At 43.3% G+C, this 21,180-nt stretch overlaps 1 protein-coding gene across 1 annotated transcript; it reads right to left on the bottom strand.

The window, feature by feature from the left end:
* Positions 1-466: 466 nt before the first annotated feature.
* Positions 467-20,121, bottom strand: fbf1 (Fas binding factor 1). The gene is made up of 30 exons (XM_083649152.1): positions 19,988-20,121; positions 19,766-19,796; positions 19,494-19,541; positions 19,342-19,387; positions 19,183-19,252; positions 18,740-18,790; positions 18,519-18,636; positions 18,028-18,108; positions 16,369-16,503; positions 15,403-15,535; positions 14,752-14,903; positions 14,558-14,639; positions 9,273-9,752; positions 9,112-9,174; positions 8,898-8,989; positions 8,268-8,323; positions 8,063-8,110; positions 7,642-7,767; positions 6,221-6,321; positions 5,908-6,114; positions 5,662-5,769; positions 4,915-5,054; positions 4,598-4,716; positions 4,264-4,386; positions 3,619-3,804; positions 2,498-2,674; positions 1,819-1,956; positions 1,397-1,496; positions 1,178-1,308; positions 467-865 (listed from the first exon to the last, which is right to left on the bottom strand). Exons 1-30 carry the CDS (start codon positions 20,030-20,032, stop codon positions 782-784), a joined length of 3,471 nt encoding a protein of 1,156 aa, XP_083505278.1. The 5' UTR covers positions 20,033-20,121; the 3' UTR covers positions 467-781.
* Between the last annotated feature and the right edge of the window lie 1,059 nt (positions 20,122-21,180).

Here is a 21,180-nt window from a genome sequence, read left to right as displayed (position 1 = left end):
TTTGTTTTCATTGTACCTCCAATACATTGGATATTGTGTTTGGATTCTCTCTGACTATTGTTTACATTCTGCTTGGTGGTTCAGATTTGTTTGCATAGCGGAATAAAAATCTTAAAATTGTCAGGCTAAATTCTGAGTGGCAAAGCCAAAACCTACTCTGCTACAGAAAAGTGAAACTCATAACGGTACAAATTCAGGTTCTAATATCCAACAACAGTTCTTTGTAAGGAATATGAAATTAATTCACTTACCGAACATGATGTAGATAATCTGCGTTTGGCAAAAGGTCAACAGTGAAGCACATGAAGAAAACCACTTGAGATCAAAACTGAGCCAGGAGCAGTTAGAAGTTATGTTAAATGATGTATTAAAATATAGCTTTGCCAAGAGATGCACTCTTGTATATTCACGACTGGATACACTGGTTTACATGCCATGAAACAGTCAATGATACTTATATGGCACCATCAGATTACATCTGTTTTAACATACATTTTGAAGGCAGCTCTCTGTAGACTTGGAACTGTTATTCTGGCCATGTACAGGGCATAGTGGGAAATAGGGCAACTGACAATGTAGGCTACAGGTTATCTGAATATTGTGTGCCGATTTCTACAGTAAGTTAAATGAAAATGTATTTGAATACACTACTACTGATTGTCTAAAAGGCTAATGCGATGTAAGTTTTACAGATCAATATCTATCAGCCAAAATTGTCACATCTGTGCATCCCTTGATCTAAAGTAATCTGCATCTTAATGAGAAGCTCAGTGTGTCTTGGTCAGTCTGTATGGAAAGCTGAATTGCAAGATGATTTCTTCAGTGTATCGAGGTAGAACTGTTCATCCTGGAGGTAGTCACGATCCTGTGAAGAAAACAGCATTTGATCAAGTTTTGTAATAATTATATTGTGAGATTACTTGTTAAAAGATTTTTTTTAAATCAGACTATAGTTCAGTACTAAAGCTTTTAGTTATTCATTTAAATACATACAATATGTATTCTCATATACTGTACTCTCAACATTCACACACATTAAGTCTCACACGACCTCACAGAAATCCTAATCTATCTGTCCCCGTCAGCAAAGCAATACCACTGTGTCTCCACACCATCTCTGATGTTCTCATAACTCCTACTTTAATGTATTCTGTATCAAGAGCTCTTTTCACACTACCATTTCTGCAGTGTGCTTGAGTAGAGCCAGCCTCGCCTGCAGCTCTGAGGCCCGAGGGCTGTCGGCTGAAGCAGGAGGGGGGATATGCAGGGTGGATGCCAGCTCAGGATCTGGCAACACTGAAGTGAAGTCTGAAAATAAAAATGGCCAAACCAAATTCTATAACTCAGGGGAACCTGATATTAAATGCAGTAGATTGGCAAAAAGAGTTGACCTCACCTGTAAAAATAGGTGGCACTACTTGTGGTAAAGGGGTGATGGGAAGGCCTCGTCTCAGCCTCTCGGTTTCCCTTCGCAAATCAGTTATCTTTACTCTCTCCTGTAGCAAAAACAAGGTTGAGATTCTATCACAATTACCATTATATGGACCAAAAATATTTCTTATAGATTAAAATCCAACGTTACATTGGATTTTAGTTTTTTATTAGTTTTTATAATCGTTTTTTCAATTATTGTAATCTGTTAATAGTGACATTTTAAATTTAGAATGTCATACTAATTATTACTCACGTTTTCATGTATACGCCGAAAAAATGTTTGGTCATGGAAATTTGGTTTAAAGTCATGGAAAAGTCATGGAAATGCATTGGTAAAAGTGTGTATGAACCCTGAATGTAGGATACTGTAGTAAGCAAACATACCTGATGAAGGTGCTGCTCCTGCTGCCTCAGCCTCTCCATTTGGGAATGGATAGTCCTGAGTCTTGCCTGGTGTTCAGTCTCTACATGTCTTGCCTCCTGCAATGCCCGTTCTCCTTCCTCATACTTCTCTGTAGCCAGCTAAAAACACAAGACAAATAATGTGTTCAGAACTCACCTTGTTCTTTGAATAATAATAATTCCAGCACTTTCAAGGAAACCAAAAATGTCCAGCCTCTCAAAGCCTTTATCATCACATCTAAATTGTTACTAAATAAATGCAATTGTGGAAAAAATAAAGTTTACAGTATTCCTTTATACCCACAGCAATCAATGCGTATTGGCACTTTGTTTATTTTACCAGCTCTTCATATTAACTTTTATTATTTTGATCATGATTATGCTTGCAACAAACAAGTACAGATTCTGTACAGGATATGCGTGTCAAATTCCTCTATCTGCAGCCAGTGGAGGGGACATGTAGAGAATTCCTATTCTGTAATGGGACCATATAGCACAGCAGCCATCTTACCTGGGTACACTTCTCAGCTGACTCTATTTGGAATCAATGGTGATAGATAGTCCCTATGCTGCTATGTACTTTTTTGCAAAACAGTGGATGAAGTACTTAGGTCCATATTCTGTTCATTTCCAATTCAATCAATCGTCAATGTCAATGTACCTTGCTGAAGGCCTCCACCTCCTGGGCTCGTGTCTTCAGTTTCAAGGCTGTCCCGCTGAGCCTCTCCTTCTCTCTGTCCAGGTCCTCCTTTTGTCTCTCCAGAGCCTCCCTCTCCTGTGCCACCACTGCCCCCTGCTGTTTCAGCTCTCCGGTACGCAGCTTCAGGTCTGCTTGTTCCTACAACAGAGAAAGCAGAGAAAGAGAAAGCGGGAGAGAAAAGCAATTCCAGTAAGCGGATCTCTAGTCACTTGGAATATCTGAGGCAGGAGTCAGCAAACTTTATGACCTCGGGGCAACATTAGGTCTTAGGTGCAGTAGAGGGTAAAGCTTGTTTTTTTTAAAGAAATACAATGTATCCTTGTATTAATGATGTAAACACTGCATGCATTTCATAACCTGACTCCGCCAGACGGGGCGGTATTGAGTTCACAACACCTTGTGAAACAGAATGTGAAGCAAACCCATCCATCTGGCAGCGTCAGGTTATGCATTTCATATACATCTATTTCCCCAAAATAATTCTGCTTGTGTATGAAGTCAATATTGTTTTCATTACCTCATTTTTATCTGAGGTTTAATATGACGAAGCAACATAGTGAAAACCGACTGCAGTAATACATGACAACTCGGACATATTTGCGTTCATGCTGCACTTCCCACTGGGGGGAAGGGGAGGGGGGAGGGGTTGGGGAACCAAACACCGGCTATAGGTTGCTATAGCAACCCGTGTAGCATTGTAGCTACCTACTAGCTAACAATGCTAACCAAATGCTGAATTTCACATATTGCTCTGATCAGGGTGAAACATAGATGACACAAACACATATTGACATTAACATTACATAATTGAGACATCAAATTTTGTGTTAAAACGTTAACAAACGTCTTTATAATAATTTTGTGATTACCATTAACGATACAAGTCACCATTTTGATGTGGCTGTGACGTCAACTCGGACAAAGCGGAGCTCTGGATGATACCAGAATTTCCGAGCTGTAATTCCGGCCTGGACGACCGTTCAATTCACTTTTTACAAGTCGGAATCCCCCCCCCCCCCCCCCCCCCCCGGTGGTCCGAGTTGTCTTGAACGGGGTATAAGCCCCTCCCCTCTTACGCCCACCTGGGCGAGGCTGAAGATGGAGCCCTCTCTCCGGGCGTCTCTCTCCAGAGCCCTGCTGGCCTCCCGCTCAGCCCGCTCCTGCCTCTGCTTGTCCTGGGTGTGAAACTGGGCCCACTCTGCCGCCAACTTCCTCCTCTCCTCTGCACAGCGCTGCATCACCGCCTGCTGCTCCTCCAGCAACGCACTCTGACAGAGAAGAGACCGGGGGGGAGGTAAGGGAGAGAGGCATGGAAGCAAGGTGGAGGTCTATCCCGCTGTCTATGCTGATACAAATATTTAGACACTAGAGCAGCCATTCCAAACCTGTTGCAAGTGGGCTGCCAATATTACAATCTTTGTGGGAAAAACAAAACCGTATTTATTATGTATGAGAATACATGTCTCCGTGGTTGAATAGACTGTTATTTGATTTGTAATCAATTATTTGTTAATTAGCCTATTGCAGACAGCCCCTCTCTTTTCGTTTCTGATCTCTGTGTGGTGCTGATGATGGACAGTTCCTTTTATCGTTAAAATAAAAAAGTGCTCTAGATAGAAAGCATTATTTGGCCTCCGTACTGTTTACGGTCAGATGTGGGCCGTGAACATTTATTTTGAGATGTTCAAAAGGTTAGGAGCCGCAGCACTAGAGAAACATGACCGTACCTTAGCTCTTTCCAGCTCCTCTCTCTCCATGTTCATGTGCACGCTAAGGGAACGCCTCTCCTCCTCCAGGCCTCTCTGGGTCGACTCTGCCTTGGCCTGCTCTGCTGTCACCCTCCAGCGCTCCTGAGACATGCAATACACAACAACAACAAAAAAGGCATCTTCACCATCTTGGGGAAAAAAGTCAGTTTGAGTAGGCTAGGGGTATGGTAGGCTAACCTGTGCTTGAGCTATACCACTATTTGACAGCAAAACATGTATAACAAACTAATCTATGTCATGTATTTAAGTCTTTAACATCCATCCGAGCCCTAATCTTTTTTCACACCCGGACCTTCTCAAGTTGCCTCTGCTGCTCGGCCAGCTGAGTGTCCATCCTGGCAATGGCCTCCTTGAGGTGGCCTCTCTCCTCCGCCATGGCTCTCTGCTGCTGGTCCAGACGGTCCTGCATCACTGAAACATAGATACAGTATGACCTTAACAGACGTAATGTGATACAACAATGCACTTAGACAACTTCAGAGAGACCAAGCATATATTGTGTCTTTGATCCTATTTTGTACATCCTGTTCAAGTGTGTGTGTGTGTGTGTGTGTGTGTGTGTGTGTGTGTGTGTGTGTGTGTGTGTGTGTGTGTGTGTGCAGCAGTTACTTCGAAGTTGCTCATCTCTCTGGCGTGCGCCCTGCTCCAGGCCGTGGGCTGTGTGTTCGTGGGTGCTCTCCACCCGAGAAGAAAGCTCTCCCAGTCGGACGGAGAACTGCTCCATCTGCTCAATCACTGCTGTAAAAGACCTGAAGGAAGACAGTAGGTGTATTTGTAAATATGACACTAATCTCAGAAAGCTGTTGAAAAGTAAGAGAGACCATCTTTCAGTCAGAGGACCTTGTTGAAGCCTCATGTTGGTAAGACTCTACCCTAAACAAAACAAAAAAAAAATTTTTTTGGCGGTATGAGGACAAAAGCAAATAAAATAGTCCCAGGCTAGTTGTGTGCTACTCTGTTGCTGCTTTGACCTAAGTAATCAATCATTTTAAATTACACAATCTTTCTAACATTTCTTCATGCATTCAAGTATTTTCTATTCCAGCCGAATTGAATGTGAACAGATCACTGTGCATCTCCAAATAGACTCCCACTGTGGACGACGTTTTATTTTGCTTCTTCACTGCCACCAGAGGGCAGTAACATTGCACAGTAATGAAGAAAAAGAAAGAATAGTGATCATTAGCTGCATAGTAATGTCCATGATTTCCAGGAGGCAAGACAAGCCTGCAGTAGAACAGACAATAGCTTCCGACGGTGGTAAACACATCGGTGGGTTTAACTTTAGACACATTATATGCATTAATGGTGATAGGAATACAATTACTCTGTTGTTCTCCTTTAGTGATTTCTAACCTGGTCTGTGATGTTGCACTCGTGACTGCATCAATCTCCTCATCTTTTAACCTCTTCAGTCTCAGGACCTGGTCTTCATGGTCCTTCTTCATCTCCAAGATAGACTTCCTGCAGGGCAAAGTTGGTCATATATGACATATAACATGAAACTTTAAGATCATTTATTCATCATCAGAAGATGTATTTACGGCATTATCATGATCATAGGTCAGCATACAGAAAAAGAACTAGACAGGTCTCTGGTACCTCTGTAGGTCCCGGAGTCTCTCCACCTCACGGTCTCTGTCCTGCTGGCTCTGGGCCAGTCTGCGCTGGTGCTGAGCCTGCAGCTCCGAGCGCTCCTGCTCAGCCAGCCGCGCAACCGTGGCCAGGCGCTCCGTTAGGTCCTCGCACTCCTGCTGTGCCCGCTCCTCCCTCTGGGCTGCCGATTCCTCAAGCAGCTTCACACGAGTCCTGGAAGTGCGAAGAAACATTTATGTGTCAAGCACGCACAGGCATTAGCCGCTTGAAGAGCAGGGAGATACGCATAATGACAGGCTCAGGGGGAGTGAAGTCCTACTTGTCTGCGTTCTCCATGAGCTCCACATCCTGCTTGTGCCGCTGCTGAACACTCTCCAGCAGCATCTGGGTCTGGTCTCGCTCCAGCTGCAGGGTCTTCACCTGGACAATAACATAGAGGATCTTAGTCTAGACATGGAGGTAACGAGGTAACTAGGCAAGGGCAGCTGGGGCCGCAGGGTGGTGGGTTAAGTTCATTAAATGATTGCTTAAAAAGATGAAACTCATTCTCTGCCAAAGACGTACCCGGACGTACTTTTAACAATGGCGTTCTGTGCCAAAGACGTACTCGGACGTACTTTCATGTTTTGGGTGTTTACATTACATCAGACACTTTCCCAGCCTGTGACATTGTTTCAAATCAAACTGATAAAAGGAACCCGCTAGTTTAGTATTTATGGGTGGAGCCTGTGGTCGAAACAGAGTCCGAGAGTTCTCGGATGGCGACGATGGCGAGGAAGACTCCAGCACGCATTGTTTATAACTTATGCCGCCGGCATGACTCGCTTCACGTTTCCTCTTGCCAGCTCTCCCTCTCAAGGGAGAGCTCTGTCTCACTCAAGGGAGGGGGAATCACATGGATACGTCAAACGCGTCAAACCGCGTCACACACCCGTCCCCAGCAACCAAGGCGAAACATGTGTCACATAAACATTTCAAAGTTTACAGCACTAACGTAGCTATTGTGTGATCTTCTGTGCTAACGTTAGTTATGAGAGGTAACGTGACAGCAGGTAACGTTACAGCACTCGTTATTCCTGTGTGTGTGTGTGTGTGTGTGTGTGTGAGAGAGAGAGAGAGAGTGTGTGAGTGTGACCACATAAGGGTTCGTTCCATTTGTTTATGCTTTTATCAAGCTAAGCTAAAAATCCACATGGCAACTGTAAAATACATTCTCTTATTTTTTATTTTTTATTTGGGAAAACAAATACTGTATATGTCTGATGTGTCACTGAGGCAAAAAATAAAAGGCTCAAAAGAGAGTTCTGCTTGAAACGGTGTCCTTCACTAAAAACCTCTTTTTCTCATATTTCTGTTCCAAAAAGGGCATTTTTAGTGAAAACAAGCTAACTTCCACTGCTTGTAACTAAACAAGGAAACATGGGAGAGTTTCAGTTTTTTTCAAGGGGTAAGAAGAGAGTCTCTGCTTTATTGTGAGATATGTTGTGTAATTTTATTCCTAGCACAGAATATTCTGTGGGTCCTGGAAGATCAGGAAATATGCTCAAAATCCTGGCACTGGGAGCACACAGACCGAAATGACCCTGGCAGAGAATGAGTTAACTCTCAGATACTTAACTCTGTTGTTCCTTTATGTATTATATGTATTTAATATTCCTCATGAAGCAAACAATATCTTTATCGCTATGTGCCAGTTACACATCCCTACAAATAATGAGCCGGCAGGCATCACGGACACACCTGTGCCTCCAGCTGGATGATGCGAGCCTGTAAAGCCTGATGATCTGCAGGCTGCTGCTCTTTCTGTCTCTGCAGGGACGCTGCATCCACAGCGCCCCCTAGACCCAGCAACCCAGACTGCATCATCTTTGGGAAAAGAGTAGCCAAGTAAGTAAAAACAAAAACAAAAAAACAAGATCAATATGCTCATTTCGAAGAAATTCACTAGTAGAGATACTCTTAAAGCTAATGTCCACCAGCTGCGGTCCGGCTCCGGAACAGACTCTCACCAATGTAATAGATGGGCAACACAAGCGGCTCTGGCAAACATGCATCTGGTCTACTTTTGCCAGATCTGACCCAAGATTACAAGGAGTTTGTTCAGGCAGCCATTACCAGAGCCGTACCGCATCTGGTGAACATTGGGGTTAAGGAATCTTACCTGCTGTTGTAGGAACAGGTGTTGCAGACTGTCTGCTGAAAGTGTCACCTGTTAAGGAAATGGGGAAAGACTTAAACACACTAAATCATCATCTAAAATCTCCCAACATCATAATTATTAAGTTTATAATGTGAATGTGTTCATTAATGTTTATAATATAAACAATATAAACATAAAAAAACACATTTTAGAAAGGTAAGAATACCTGTTGTTGGACAGCAGTTGCTGTGTTCTGCTGCATTTGGCTTTGTTGTGGCACAGCTGAAAAGAAACCGACCATGAGTGACCAACAGGAGATTATCGGCATCACATTGACACTAGTGATACACTTTCCTGCTGTCAAAATGTCAGATTCTGTGGGCATGTCTAGATATTTTCTCTGATCTCATTGTTATAGTGGGGCAGTTAAGCATAACAATGGTGCATTTGCCATTCTGCGATAAAAGCATATCATTTGGTACACTTATAGCCAAAGGCATTCCAAAAAGAATTGGATATCGGAGCATCAGTCTGCGGCCACAGACTGGCAGCCTACGGAAATTGTAACTGCAATAAAGTTGTGTAGTCTGATATGGATGAACTTGGTGACACTTTTTATGATGAGGAATTCAAATGTGGAACTTTAGAATTGCTCAGAAACATCCTTCTATCTCACAATTCAAGACTCAAAATAAGTGATTGCCATAACTGCCCAGACCTAACCTGGAATTGTTGGCTTGAAAAATACAACATGGCTGTTATGTGAAAAAATTCAACTTTTATTAAAGAATTGTTAAAAGAAATGTAATCTAGAGAAAACTAGTGTGCTACAAGAGTAGTTACTTGGATGGATCACCTAGTGCAAAGGAGTGAACACCTGGCTTGGTTCTCTCATCTCTGACTGGGGCAGAATGAGCAGCGGGGCTGGGCGGCCTAAGAGAAGTATCTCTGCACAACACAAAAGGAGAGCGAGTCAGTCATCAAAACCATAATAGCGTCAGTTATTATTTACCGTACATGGATTTCATACATCTACAATAACTACAGATTTACATGAGAAATCTATCTACCCAGGTTCCTTGATGGATGTGAACATGTCCTCTCTGCTCCTGGGAGCTGACGATGCTGGTTTACTGAAAAAGAGAGGAGATAATCGTTCAATACTGAGGATCATGAATTTGTTTTTTTAGCTACTTCTGTGGTAGTATGCGGTACTGCCTCTACTTTGTACCTAAGAAAGGACTCCATATCCACCTCTTCTCCCAGGCCCAGAGAGTCTTGCTGCTTGGACCTTCTCGCCTCAGAATTTGACACCGCAAGTGTCTTCTTCCGGCTCAGTGCTCCTGCCAACCAGTCATCTTCCTGTTCTTCCATCTGGCGTTTGGGGAGCTCTGGCTTGGTGGGTTTGGTGAGGGTGGCGGCCGGGGATGAGGCATCTGCTGCCGTTTTCGCTGCGGGCATGGCACTGCTACCAGTCAGCGAAGATCTTCTCTCTACTGAAGGAGAGGAGGGAGTCTTTGGAGTCTCCGGTGAGGTCTTGGGCTCTTTGGCATCATCCTCAAGGTAATCATACTCATTGCTGGTCTTGAGGCCCAGCCAGTCAGCTGAGTTGCGGGGTCGAGTGGAGGCGGAGGTGGGGGTGGTGGCGGCCAAAGTGGTGGGTTTCGGCTTCCTCTCCGGGGTAGAAGCACCGATATCCTCTGTGGAAAATCTGAGAGAATCATATTGTCTTAATCTCTCTACCACAATAAATGTATATCTCTTCAAAATATGGTTGTTTACCTATTCAAGATCATAGGTGATGCGAAACTGTCAGGAAAAATGGTCAGGAACGTTCATTTATTCACAAATTCGCTCTCCTCACGATTTATAGATGAGGCTTATTCAATAAGCCTCATCTATAAATCGTGAGGGCACAAAGTCGACCTGTTTGGTGAATATTATTTTTGAGAGATCCTTTGATTTGTTTGGGAAAAGGGTTTTTTACTCTGAACAGATTTGAGAACTGAACTGAATTGAAGAGACTGAATTTCTAACTTTCGTTGTTTGCTTTCATTGTACCTCCAATACACTGGATATTATGTGCGCATTCTCACTCTGATTATTGCTTGTTTACATCCTGCTTGGTGGTTCAGATTTATGCTATGTGGTTTCATGGCAGAGTGTAAAAATCTTAGGCTAAATTCCGGCAGGCGCCTAAAAAACCTACAATCCACTACAGAAAAATGTATACAATGAATGTTTGTTGAACTAGCTCCTGGCCCCCTGCCCCCCCCCCCAGGCAAAGAAAGTTGAGTATCCCTCCCCTGGACTAGAATGTGACAGAAACAGGAGAGTTCCACACTCTGCAGCAGAGTTGTACTACACCTGTATCACCACAGTGTCGTGCCAAAATTGATTAAAATAGTCTACTAGTAGCCTACAAGAAAGTGGTATTTATTCTGTATCTGCAATCCGTTTTTGTAATTACAGTTTTGTTGTCCACAAGTAGCCCTGCAACAATTAAAAACGGCCATTGGTAGACGTCATTTTTTCAATGCAAGCTACCTTCTCTCCTCTCTGTTGGAGGCAGTGTGCTGAAATAAATCTTTGACAGATTTGTCTACTTGAAAATAGGAAAAAACTTGTCAGGCTACAGACGCCGATGTTGCACCTCCCCTGAAGCTCTCTCGCGCCCTCCAGGGGAGGGGAGCGGTGTTTGAAAACTGCTGTCCTAGGGGACATGAATGCATGATTGGCTGCAAAGACATTGTGAGAAGACGTATAAACAGACATAGGATCCATATTAGTACATTATGGGAATTTTGGCATTATTGATCGTACAGAGGGGTGAAATTATCGTACAAATATGATAATTGGGGGGGGGGGGGGGTCTCAACAGATAGGGCAGCCTCGCCCGAACTGCAGCTTGCCGAGCTGGCCATGCAGCTCACATACGCAGCTCTGTGTGGCCTCGCCCGCGGCTTGGCTGCTGCGTGGCCTCACCTGCTCATTGGCATGCGCAGCGCATAATTGCTCAACTTCGCCTCACTGACGACATCATTCACTGATGACTTCACAATTGCTCGAGCGACCAGAGATTGTGACCTCATCAGTGACATCACAATTGCTCAAGATCACGGACCGCCCACTTACCATCACTGATGACATCTCGAGTGCTTGAGTGACATCACTGATGTCATAGACATTACATCACAATTGCTCAAGTGACATCACTGATGATGTCAGACATTATGACATCTTCAGTGAGTGACATCACTGATGTCATAGACATTGTGACATCATCAGTGACATCACAATTGCCCAAGTGTAACCAAAAACGTGACCAAAATTGCAGAACCCACTTACTCCCTTTTATATAAAAAGGATATACGAGTAAACAAACCGTGTCACTGGGTGGCAACGGCAATGGAACCCTATGGAGCGTGAGCTTTGGGAGTGTCTGACTCTAGCCGGCTGACTCTGTTTACAATTTAAAAACTGCGACAGTTCACACAACTTTAACACGACATGCATATATTATACGTACATCAAACTCTTGAGCTAATTCTGCTCTCACTCAGAATGTCAAAATATAAGCGATGTGATGTATAGTTTTTGAGATATTAAAGTTTGTTTGGCACAACTCATACTAATAACTGCCGTGGGATTCCGCCGTGTGGAGCATACAACAATAATGGTAATAATGGCAATAATAATTTTTCGGGCGCAGCGGTCTATATGTTCTCTGAGGGGAGGCTCACTCTCCTACACTTTGAAAACCCCTGCGTTTGTTTTGTGATTGAACGTTGTGTTGCAAACATTGTGTGATTAAAAATCAGATTTGAATCATCAGTGAGCGAGCAGTGTTAGTGAGCTGTGTCTGTTGATGTAACGATTTGTGGCATCATCAGTGATGTCTTGTAATTGTGATGTCATCAGTGATGTCACTTGAGCAATTGTGATGTCATCAGTGATGTCGTTCCTGGCCGAGGCTATAAGTGGTGGAAGCACCTGGAGTTGTGTGAAAATGAAAATGTCTAAAGTTCAGAAGCTGAGCGCTGTGGTGAAGCAGCGCCTAACTGCAGCTGTTCAAGAGATATTTGGGCTGTTTGAAAGAACGATAGAAGAGTACGAGGAGGAAGTTGCTCGTTCAAAAGAGGAGATCAACCGACAACAAAAACTGCTGGATGCTGTGCTGTCTCCAGACCTCCAGCAGCTGTTGGTCATTAAGGAAGAGGTTCCCGCTGAGCAGCAGGAGTGGAGCCCCAGTCTGGACCAGGAGCACCCAGAGCCCCCACACATTAAAGAGGAACAGGAGGAACTCTGGACCAGTCATGAGGGAGAGCAGCTTCAGGAGGACCTAGAGCCTCCACACATTAAAGAGGAACAGGGGGAACTCTGGACCAGTCATGAGGGAGAGCAGCTTCAGGAGGACCTAGAGCCTCCACACATTAAAGAGGAACAGGAGGAACTCTGGATCCATCAGGAGGGAGAGCAGCTTCAGGAGGACCTAGAGCCCCCACACATTAAAGAGGAACAGGAGGAACTCTGGATCCATCAGGAGGGAGAGCAGCTTCAATGGCTGGAGGAGGCTGATATCACCAAGTTCCCATTCACTCCTGTCTGTGTGAATAGTGAAGATAAGGAAGAGAAACCTAAGTCCTCACAGCTTCGTCAAAGCCAAACTGAGGAGAAAAGAGAGGCAGAGCCTCTAGCCAGCAGCCTAACTGAAGAGATGAAAACAGAAGCTGGTGGAGAGGACTGTGGACCAGCCAGGAACTTATATCCAGCTAGTAATTTACAACCACGTAGTGATGACAAGACTTCAGACTCTTCCGAACCTGAGACTGAACACGGTGATGAAGAATTGATGGAAACTAGTAAACCTCAGCCAGGTTTGGACTCACAGAGAAACTGTGAAGTTCTCGAGAAGAAACAATTTATTTGCTCCGTCTGTGGTAAAGGTTTTGGTCGTGAAGGAAACTTGAACAGACACATGGTAATCCACACAGGCAAGAAACAATTGAATTGCTCAGTCTGTGGTAAAGGTTTTGGTCGTAAAGAACACTTGAAGTCACACATGATAATCCACACAGGCGACAGACAATTTATTTGCTCAGTCTGTGGTAAAGGTTTTGGTCATGAAGCAAACTTGAACAGACACATGATAATCCACACAGGCAAGAAACAATTTAATTGCTCCGTCTGTGGTAAAGGTTTTGGTCATGGAGCAGACTTGAACAGACACATGATAGTCCACACAGGAGAGAAGCAATTTCTTTGCTCAGTCTGTGGTAACGGTTTTGGTCTTAAGGAACACTTGAAGTCACACATGATAGTCCACACAGGAGACAAACCATTTATTTGCTCAGTCTGTGGTAAAGGTTTTGGTCGTAAAGGAGACTTTAAGAGACACATGATAATCCACACAGGCAAGAAACAATTTAATTGCTCAGTCTGTGGTAAAGGTTTTGGTCGTAAAGGACACTTGAAGTCACACATGATAATCCACACAGGCGACAGACAATTTATTTGCTCAGTCTGTGGTAAAGGTTTTGGTCATGAAGCAAACTTGAACAGACACATGATAGTCCACACAGGAGAGAGACACATGATAATCCACACAGGCAAGAAACAATTTAATTGCTCCGTCTGTGGTAAAGGTTTTGGTCATGCAGGAAACTTGAACAGTCACATGATAATCCACACAGGCAAGAAACAATTTAATTGCTCCGTCTGTGGTAAAGGTTTTGGTCATGGAGCAAACTTGAACAGACACATGATAGTCCACACAGGAGAGAAGCAATTTCTTTGCTCAGTCTGTGGTAAAGGTTTTGGTCTTAACGAACACTTGAAGTCACACATGATAGTCCACACAGGAGACAAACCATTTATTTGCTCAGTCTGTGGTAAAGGTTTTGGTCGTAAAGGAGACTTGAAGTCACACATGATAATCCACACAGGCAAGAAACAATTTATTTGCTCAGTCTGTGGTAAAGGTTTTGGTCAAAAAGGAGACTTGAACAGACACATGAAAGTCCACACACGAGAGAAGCAATTTCTTTGCTCAGTCTGTGGTAAAGGTTTTGGTCGTAAAGGATACTTGAAAAGACACATGATAATCCACACAGGAGAGTAAACATTTATGGTGGAGGGGGCATTTGAGTGTTTATGTATGCAAGTATGTACTCTGTGTGTGTGTGTGTGTGTGTGTGTGTGTGTGTGTGTGTGTGTGCGCATGTGCGCATTGTTGTGTTGTCCTGTGTTTATGTATAAAAAAACAATAAAAAGGTATCACAAAAAAAACTATCTGTGATAAATGTTTTATTCAAAATGTCAGAGGGGTTCGCATGGTGCACGGAGCATACTACAGAGAGAGCACGCGACCTAAATGCGTACGTGAAGCATGCAAAGCTAGGAATAAGCGCGCAAGGCATGTGATATTTCTAGTCAAAGATATTACTGTTAGACATTGCACCTCCTTTGGGGGAAAAACAACAATCAATAGCATGCGTGTAGTCACTAGTCACATACCTGACAGACTGCCGGCGTGACTGGCGTCCTTCAGGGGTGGATGGCAATGTGGGCTGATAGGAACCAAAGGTGAGGTCATCTTCTAGAAAGGGTTTTGAGAAATTGAGAAAAAAAAATTAACTTCATGATCAATTCATTCTTATAAAGAGTGCTTGGTCACGGCTATGCTAACCTAAAAGCCATGGTGATGTTACCTTTAGCACTGGAGGTCTTCTCTTGTTGTTGCCTCTCTAGAGGCTGCGGCTGATCCTTCCTCTCCCCTGTGGGTGGGCGGTCCAGGAGACGAGGGGACGTCCCACGCTCCAGAATCTCATCTAGCCTGGTACGGGCTCTGCTGGGGGGCTCACTAATACGGGCGGAGCAGACGAAAGGGGGGGAATCCTTGAGGATATATTTCATGATTTGTTTTAGAGGTTAGATGTTATTGAGTCCTGTCCAGTTGTGTACAGCGGCGTATCCTGTGTAATTGACCATCTTGTCCGGTATAATGAGGTTTGTACTGTGTCCAGTCCTGTGTCCTTTGTGCCCCGTCTGTTTCTATTGTTTTGTCATGCCCCCAAGTAGTAATCTAATCATGTATTGTAAATAAGGACCACAATAAAAGTAAAACAGTAACAGTGAAAACAAGACAGTCTGTAGCTGCTGCTACTTTGAGAAATACCGCAGTGGAGAAAAGTGAAAACATATGGGAAGGTATAAAAGTGCAATGAAATAATTTTGTTTCCTGAAATTGAGACCAATAATCGGAATCACAATATTTAGCAAATTAATTGGGATAAACACATTTCCCATAATTTGAGACAACCCACATCATGAGATTGTATCACATAGATCAGGCGTGTTACCTTTCCCTATTGGGCTGAAACACAGTCTCCTTTTGTTTCTTAGCGTCTTTTCCACTGTTAAATCCTAGTGCATCCATTAGGTCATCCTCATCATCATCAAATGTAAGCTCGTCCCGTTTCTTTGGTGCGTTAACTGACGAAGGAAGAATACACACACACACACACCGCGCGCGCGCACACACACACACACACACACACACACACACACACACACACACACACACACACACACACACACACACACACACACACACACACACACACACACACACACACACACACACACACACACACACACACACACACACACACACACACACACACACACACACACACACACACACACACACACACACACACACTTCAGTGGATGCATTTTGGGCCATTCCATTTAAACTGGGAGCTGGGAATGGAAGGTCATGAGCTCCGACGGTGACGTGACCAGTGCTCAGATTTTCTCTGCTGAACTTGGAGGAGCCAACCTTTGCCCGTGTTATTTTGATTGAATTTCAGTAAACTTGTACATGACTTATGACTGCATTAAATTGTGCTCCTAAATATCCAAGAAGCTCCCTTTTTTCTCTTTATTGTCTTTTTTGTGTTTCATTAAATCAGTTGTACACACAGTACTGTCTAACTTTGATCTGTGTGGACATGTTGCTGCAGTGTTTGCATAATATCAATACCGCAAAATGTGTTGTTATCAACTGTTATTGCTAACAATGGCTAGCCTGGCTACAGCTAACCCTGGCTGGTTTCCTGACTGTTTAAATGGAACGTCGACAACTCGGCGTTGACAACGACGGCGTTGTCAACGACGGCATTGCGTGACGTTTCACGTCACTCAAACGTGAAATCCTAAACTCCCAGTTTAAATGAAATGCACGATTTGTTATATAGGAAAACGGAATTAATGTGTGTGTGTGTGTGTGTGGGGGGGGGGGGGGGTTGTTATTTCAGGCTCACCCATTTCCTTCTTTATGATGGGGGATGCTGAAGGAGATAGCACAGATTTTTCAGGTTTAGCCTTCTGCACACTCGTCTTAGGTTGTGCCTTGGTTGCCTCTGGAAGCAGCAGGTCAGCCAAGGGCTCGTCTAGATCTGTGGAGAGGAGAGGAGATTTTACTAACACCAACACTGCGGATGTATTGTTTACACTGATGTTTGTCAAATTATATGAAAAATGATATGAAAAATGTGGCTGCCTGTGCATGCATGTTTATTCAAAGGTTAGTCTCTCAAGCCAGACTGTCTCTTCTATATTCTGCCAATGCACCATAAATAGTCTGTAATTCACGCCCACACAACATGGACAAAGGAAGTTGGGGGGGGGGGGGGAAACGCTTCAGACTGGATGAAGTTCGAACCGATGCAGGTGATTGGAGAAATACGAGAGAATGTCCCGCCTATCCGGGACATCCCCCTATTATTGCTCATTATTTTCCCTGAGTTTCCCTTTCCGTTTTGACCAAGTTTTCCCAGCTTGAGATACAGACGTTTTAGGCGGAAGCATTTGAAAATTGTGAGAGCCAACCGTCTGTTTTAAGAGACTATTCAAAGGTTGGATAGTTATTTTGTGGTGCTGACATTTTGGAAGAAACTGAAGCAGAGGGCATCCTACACTACAGAATTTCTTGGACGAATAAAGCACCATATTAGCTATGGGATAGCCAACTTGTCACTAAATTTGGTCAGCTTTTATAGCTTTCCCCCATCCTAAGCCAACTACCCACACAGAAAATGAAATCTATTTTTTTTTTTACTGTTTACTGAACTGATAATATTCAGCTACAGGCTAAAGGCCAAACAAACATGTCTTATGAATCTGAATTAATGTGACAATTTGAGGGGGGAAACAATGCAGTTATCTGTGAAGTGTGCAGCTTCCAGTTTGTTTCTTGTGTTCTCTCTCTTGTTGCGTTACATGAAGATCAGTCAGAGACAGAGATGGGGACTTGGACTTGAGTCGCACTTAAGTCACACACACAGTGACTTGAGACTTGTCCTCACAGACTTGAGACTTGACTTGGACTTGAAGGTTTGGGACTTGTGAACAATCCTTATTTTCCTTTATTTTATTTTGAATTGTTTTCATGCATGAAATGTCTACTAATGTCATCTCTAATCATTGCTGCTACTGTATTCTAATAGATAAGGAGTGCATGAGGATAATACCCTTAGTTTTAGCTATGCAGTGTTCGAAGCAGATCGGATGGCATGCAGCAGATAGAACGCTCATCCATAGGGACTTGAGACTTGACTTGGACTTGCCCCTCAAAGACTTGAGACTCGACTTGGACTTGTGACCAAAGACTTGAGACTTGACTTGGACTTGCCCCTCAAAGACTTGAGACTCGACTTGGACTTGCTCCTCAAAGACTTGAGACTTGACTTGGACTTGCTTCTCAAAGACTTGAGACTTGACTTGGACTTGCTCCTCAAAGACTTGAGACTTGACTTGGACTTGCTCCTCAAAGACTTGAGACTTGACTTGGACTTGCCCCTCAAAGACTTGAGACTCGACTTGGACTTGTGACCAAAGACTTGAGACTTGACTTGGACTTGCAAAAAATGACTTGTGAGCATCTCTGGTCAGAGATGGATGGGCAGCGGAGGCTTACTCACCAGAGAAGGTGAACTTCTTGTAGCCGCGTGTTGTGGATGATGGGGCGGAGCTTGGCTTCTTCACTTCCCAGGTGGCTTCATCTGTGTGAAGAGGAAAACATCAAAGCCAGTAATGACCTTCAAGATGATTCTACATATTTATTGTCACTGCTGCGTTGTACAAGTCAAGTACACACACACACACACACACACACACACACACACACACACACACACACACACACACACACACACACACACACACACACACGTGAAATTCTTATGCTAGGGGGCTCCATTACAAGACATAGTGCAAGTACAGTAGGTAGTAGGTACATAGTCGCAACAGTAATATGTATGTAGGTAAATAAAGCAAATATAAGGCAAACAGTAAATAAGGCAAACCGTGGGCTGTGGGGCGACTATAGAATAGCAGTAAAATAGAATAAATATTGAAAATAGCTAATGGTTACAAAAGTAATTTATGCAGAAAACACACTGCCCCAAATTACCTGTATCCTCTGATTTTACATTACTTTCGGATGTGGGAGGGTCTTTGTTTGTTTGTGCGGGGGCCGAACTGGGCTTTTTCTTTAATGCAAACAGGTCCGCATCCATATCATCTATGTCCTGTGCAAGCATCAACACAAACAACAGGCATTGTGATGGAACAGACAGCATCAAACGTACACTTAACCTCTTTCTGTCACCCGCCATACAATTTCGTCATTACCTTCATGTTCTTCAGTATGTCATTAGGATCTGCCTCTGAAACGTCAGAGTCCTTGGGCAGAGATGAAAATAATTGTCAAATAAAGAGAACCACATAATAGTATCTGTGTAACCAACCAACCAACCAACCAACCAACCAACCAACCAACCAACCAACCAACCAACCAACCAACCAACCAGGCAATCGTTATCATATAGCATCTTTCATACAAGCAGGGATGCAAAGTGAAAAAGGTGACAGATACCAGGGCAGAAAACCACTCAGAAATCCTCCTATTTTGATATGAAAAAGGTGGCTGTCACCTAAAGGTGACTAGTTTGCATCCCTGTAAACAAGTATTGTAAATTACAATACATTACTACACATAGGCTACTGTGACAGTATGTATATTTATGGACAGAGCCAATACCCCATGTGACTTCTCTGATCGCTAACTAACTCACGTCAGTGTGGCCACCATCCCTCTTTGCTTCCTCAGCAAGCCTACTGAAGAAGTTATCATTGACAGATGAGCTGGAGGAGAAAAGAAACATGCCTTATTGTAAGATTGATAGTTTAGTGTGCTACACTCAGTTTCATTCCTTCTGACCTCCTCGACTCACCGATTCACTGGTCCACTGCGAGCTGATTTCCCCCTCAGTACTTGTTCTGGTGAGATGATGACAGAAAATATAACACATGAAACGTTCACAGTTGATAATACAGAAACCATGAAAACCGGTCTGATCAATTTTGTAGGCGTGTGCTCACTTACTCTTATCGCCAAGCAAGTCATCAAACAAGCCTTCATCTTCATATGAATCTGAGAGAGAGAGATAGTGAGATAGTGTGTGTGTGTGTGTGTGTGTGTGTGTGTGTGTGTGTGTGTGAGAGAGAGAGAGAGAGAGAGAGAGAGAGAGAGAGAGAGAGAGAGAGAGAAAGAGAGAGAGAGAGAGAGAAAACGAGTGGATTAAATTCAAGTTCATCTACTGAGGTAATGATCAGCTCAGTAGTGTGCAGTAATTAAGTAACACTGGAGGAACTTACTGTTGAGTAGTCTGCTCGTCGGCTTTGAAGCCTGCATGGAGACAGACATCTATTATCAACTAATGTTACACAGCTAGAATAGAGCAGTGTGAATCGCAGGAGAATCGTGGATCCAGTAAATCAGTTGAAACTTAAACAAACTATTTTGTTTTCACAGGTTATTGTTGACTTAGAACTGATTAATCATGAAACTGCATTGGTTCAAGTATGACTTAACGTTACCATCTCTGCTGACACCGTTGAATCTGAGTGCAAATCTCTTCTCATTAGGCGTCTCCCGTCACCATTGGTAACCACACTCCGGGTTGCAGACTGAATGGCTTACTTGGGGAAACATAATTATAGTTATCCATCGCACCGTTTCATGTCATCACACAGCGGTCTTCCAGCGACGCTTAAAGTTCTGTTTTTAAAATCGTCTTGAGCTAGTGGCTTGGAGCTTTTCTCGCCGCGGCGAGTGGGCGACCTCTTCCTGTTTATGGTTCACGGTGCATTGTGGGTAAAGTAGTTCTAGCGCACCTTTTTTTGCGATTTTGAAATAGATTGCTTTTTAATTTAGCATGTATGAATAACAAGAGTGCTTGTTTTAGGTTGAGTTGCTTTTGACATCTTAATTTACTTGTTTCCTTTGTGATATCTACCTACCTACAATCTGATTTGAAATTCACCACCAGGTGGCATCTGAGCTAAGAAAATTTGTTGCAACAAATCAAGTAGGCTACTCTCTTATACAGTGAAGTCTATCATCAGATACCACAAAACTGAAGAGATGAATTATTTATCTGTGCTTGCTGTTGCACTGTTAATCAGAACAGCCATAATTTGGCTAACCACCCCCACATCTCCAGACAGCACATTAACCCAAACCAGGCTATATGCTGATGAGGCCTTATGTAAATGGCCTGCATTTATATATAAATGTCATTTTCTTTATTCTTTAACCTCTCCAACCCACAAAAGGCTTTTCAGATGTTTCAGTGCTGGGATTTTAAAAAGGCCATGCTTTCCCCCTTGTCTTTTCTTCTTCATTTTTAATTTAATTAATTGTTGTAAAAGCCATTGTCAAATAATTTCCAGAGGTAATTTCCAGAGGTAATTGTATTCAGTTGTGGGGAACAGGTTGCCTCCTTCTAAACATAGCCTACATGCAGGAAAACTTTTTGCGGTATTTGTTGTTGAATTGACCTGGTGGTGATGATAATGGGGGTGGTGGTGGTGGAAGGGGTCCATCTTTATGTCTCATCCCAGCAACATGTGTTGAGCAAACGTTCTCTAGCTGTCAAGTCAATTAACTTTCTGCACTCAGCATGTAACCCTACCCTACTCCATGGGCACATAAAGTATATCAGTCTGACAGTCATTAGACTCTGTGTTCCCAGATTTCCCTACCTAACCCTACCAAATTACCTTCATAG

Source organism: Poromitra crassiceps, assembly GCF_964638095.1.
Source record: "Poromitra crassiceps genome assembly, chromosome: 13".
Lineage (NCBI taxonomy): Eukaryota > Metazoa > Chordata > Actinopteri > Beryciformes > Melamphaidae > Poromitra > Poromitra crassiceps.
Note: the sequence above shows the minus strand (reverse complement) of the source record. Positions and strands in the feature narration are given on the sequence as shown.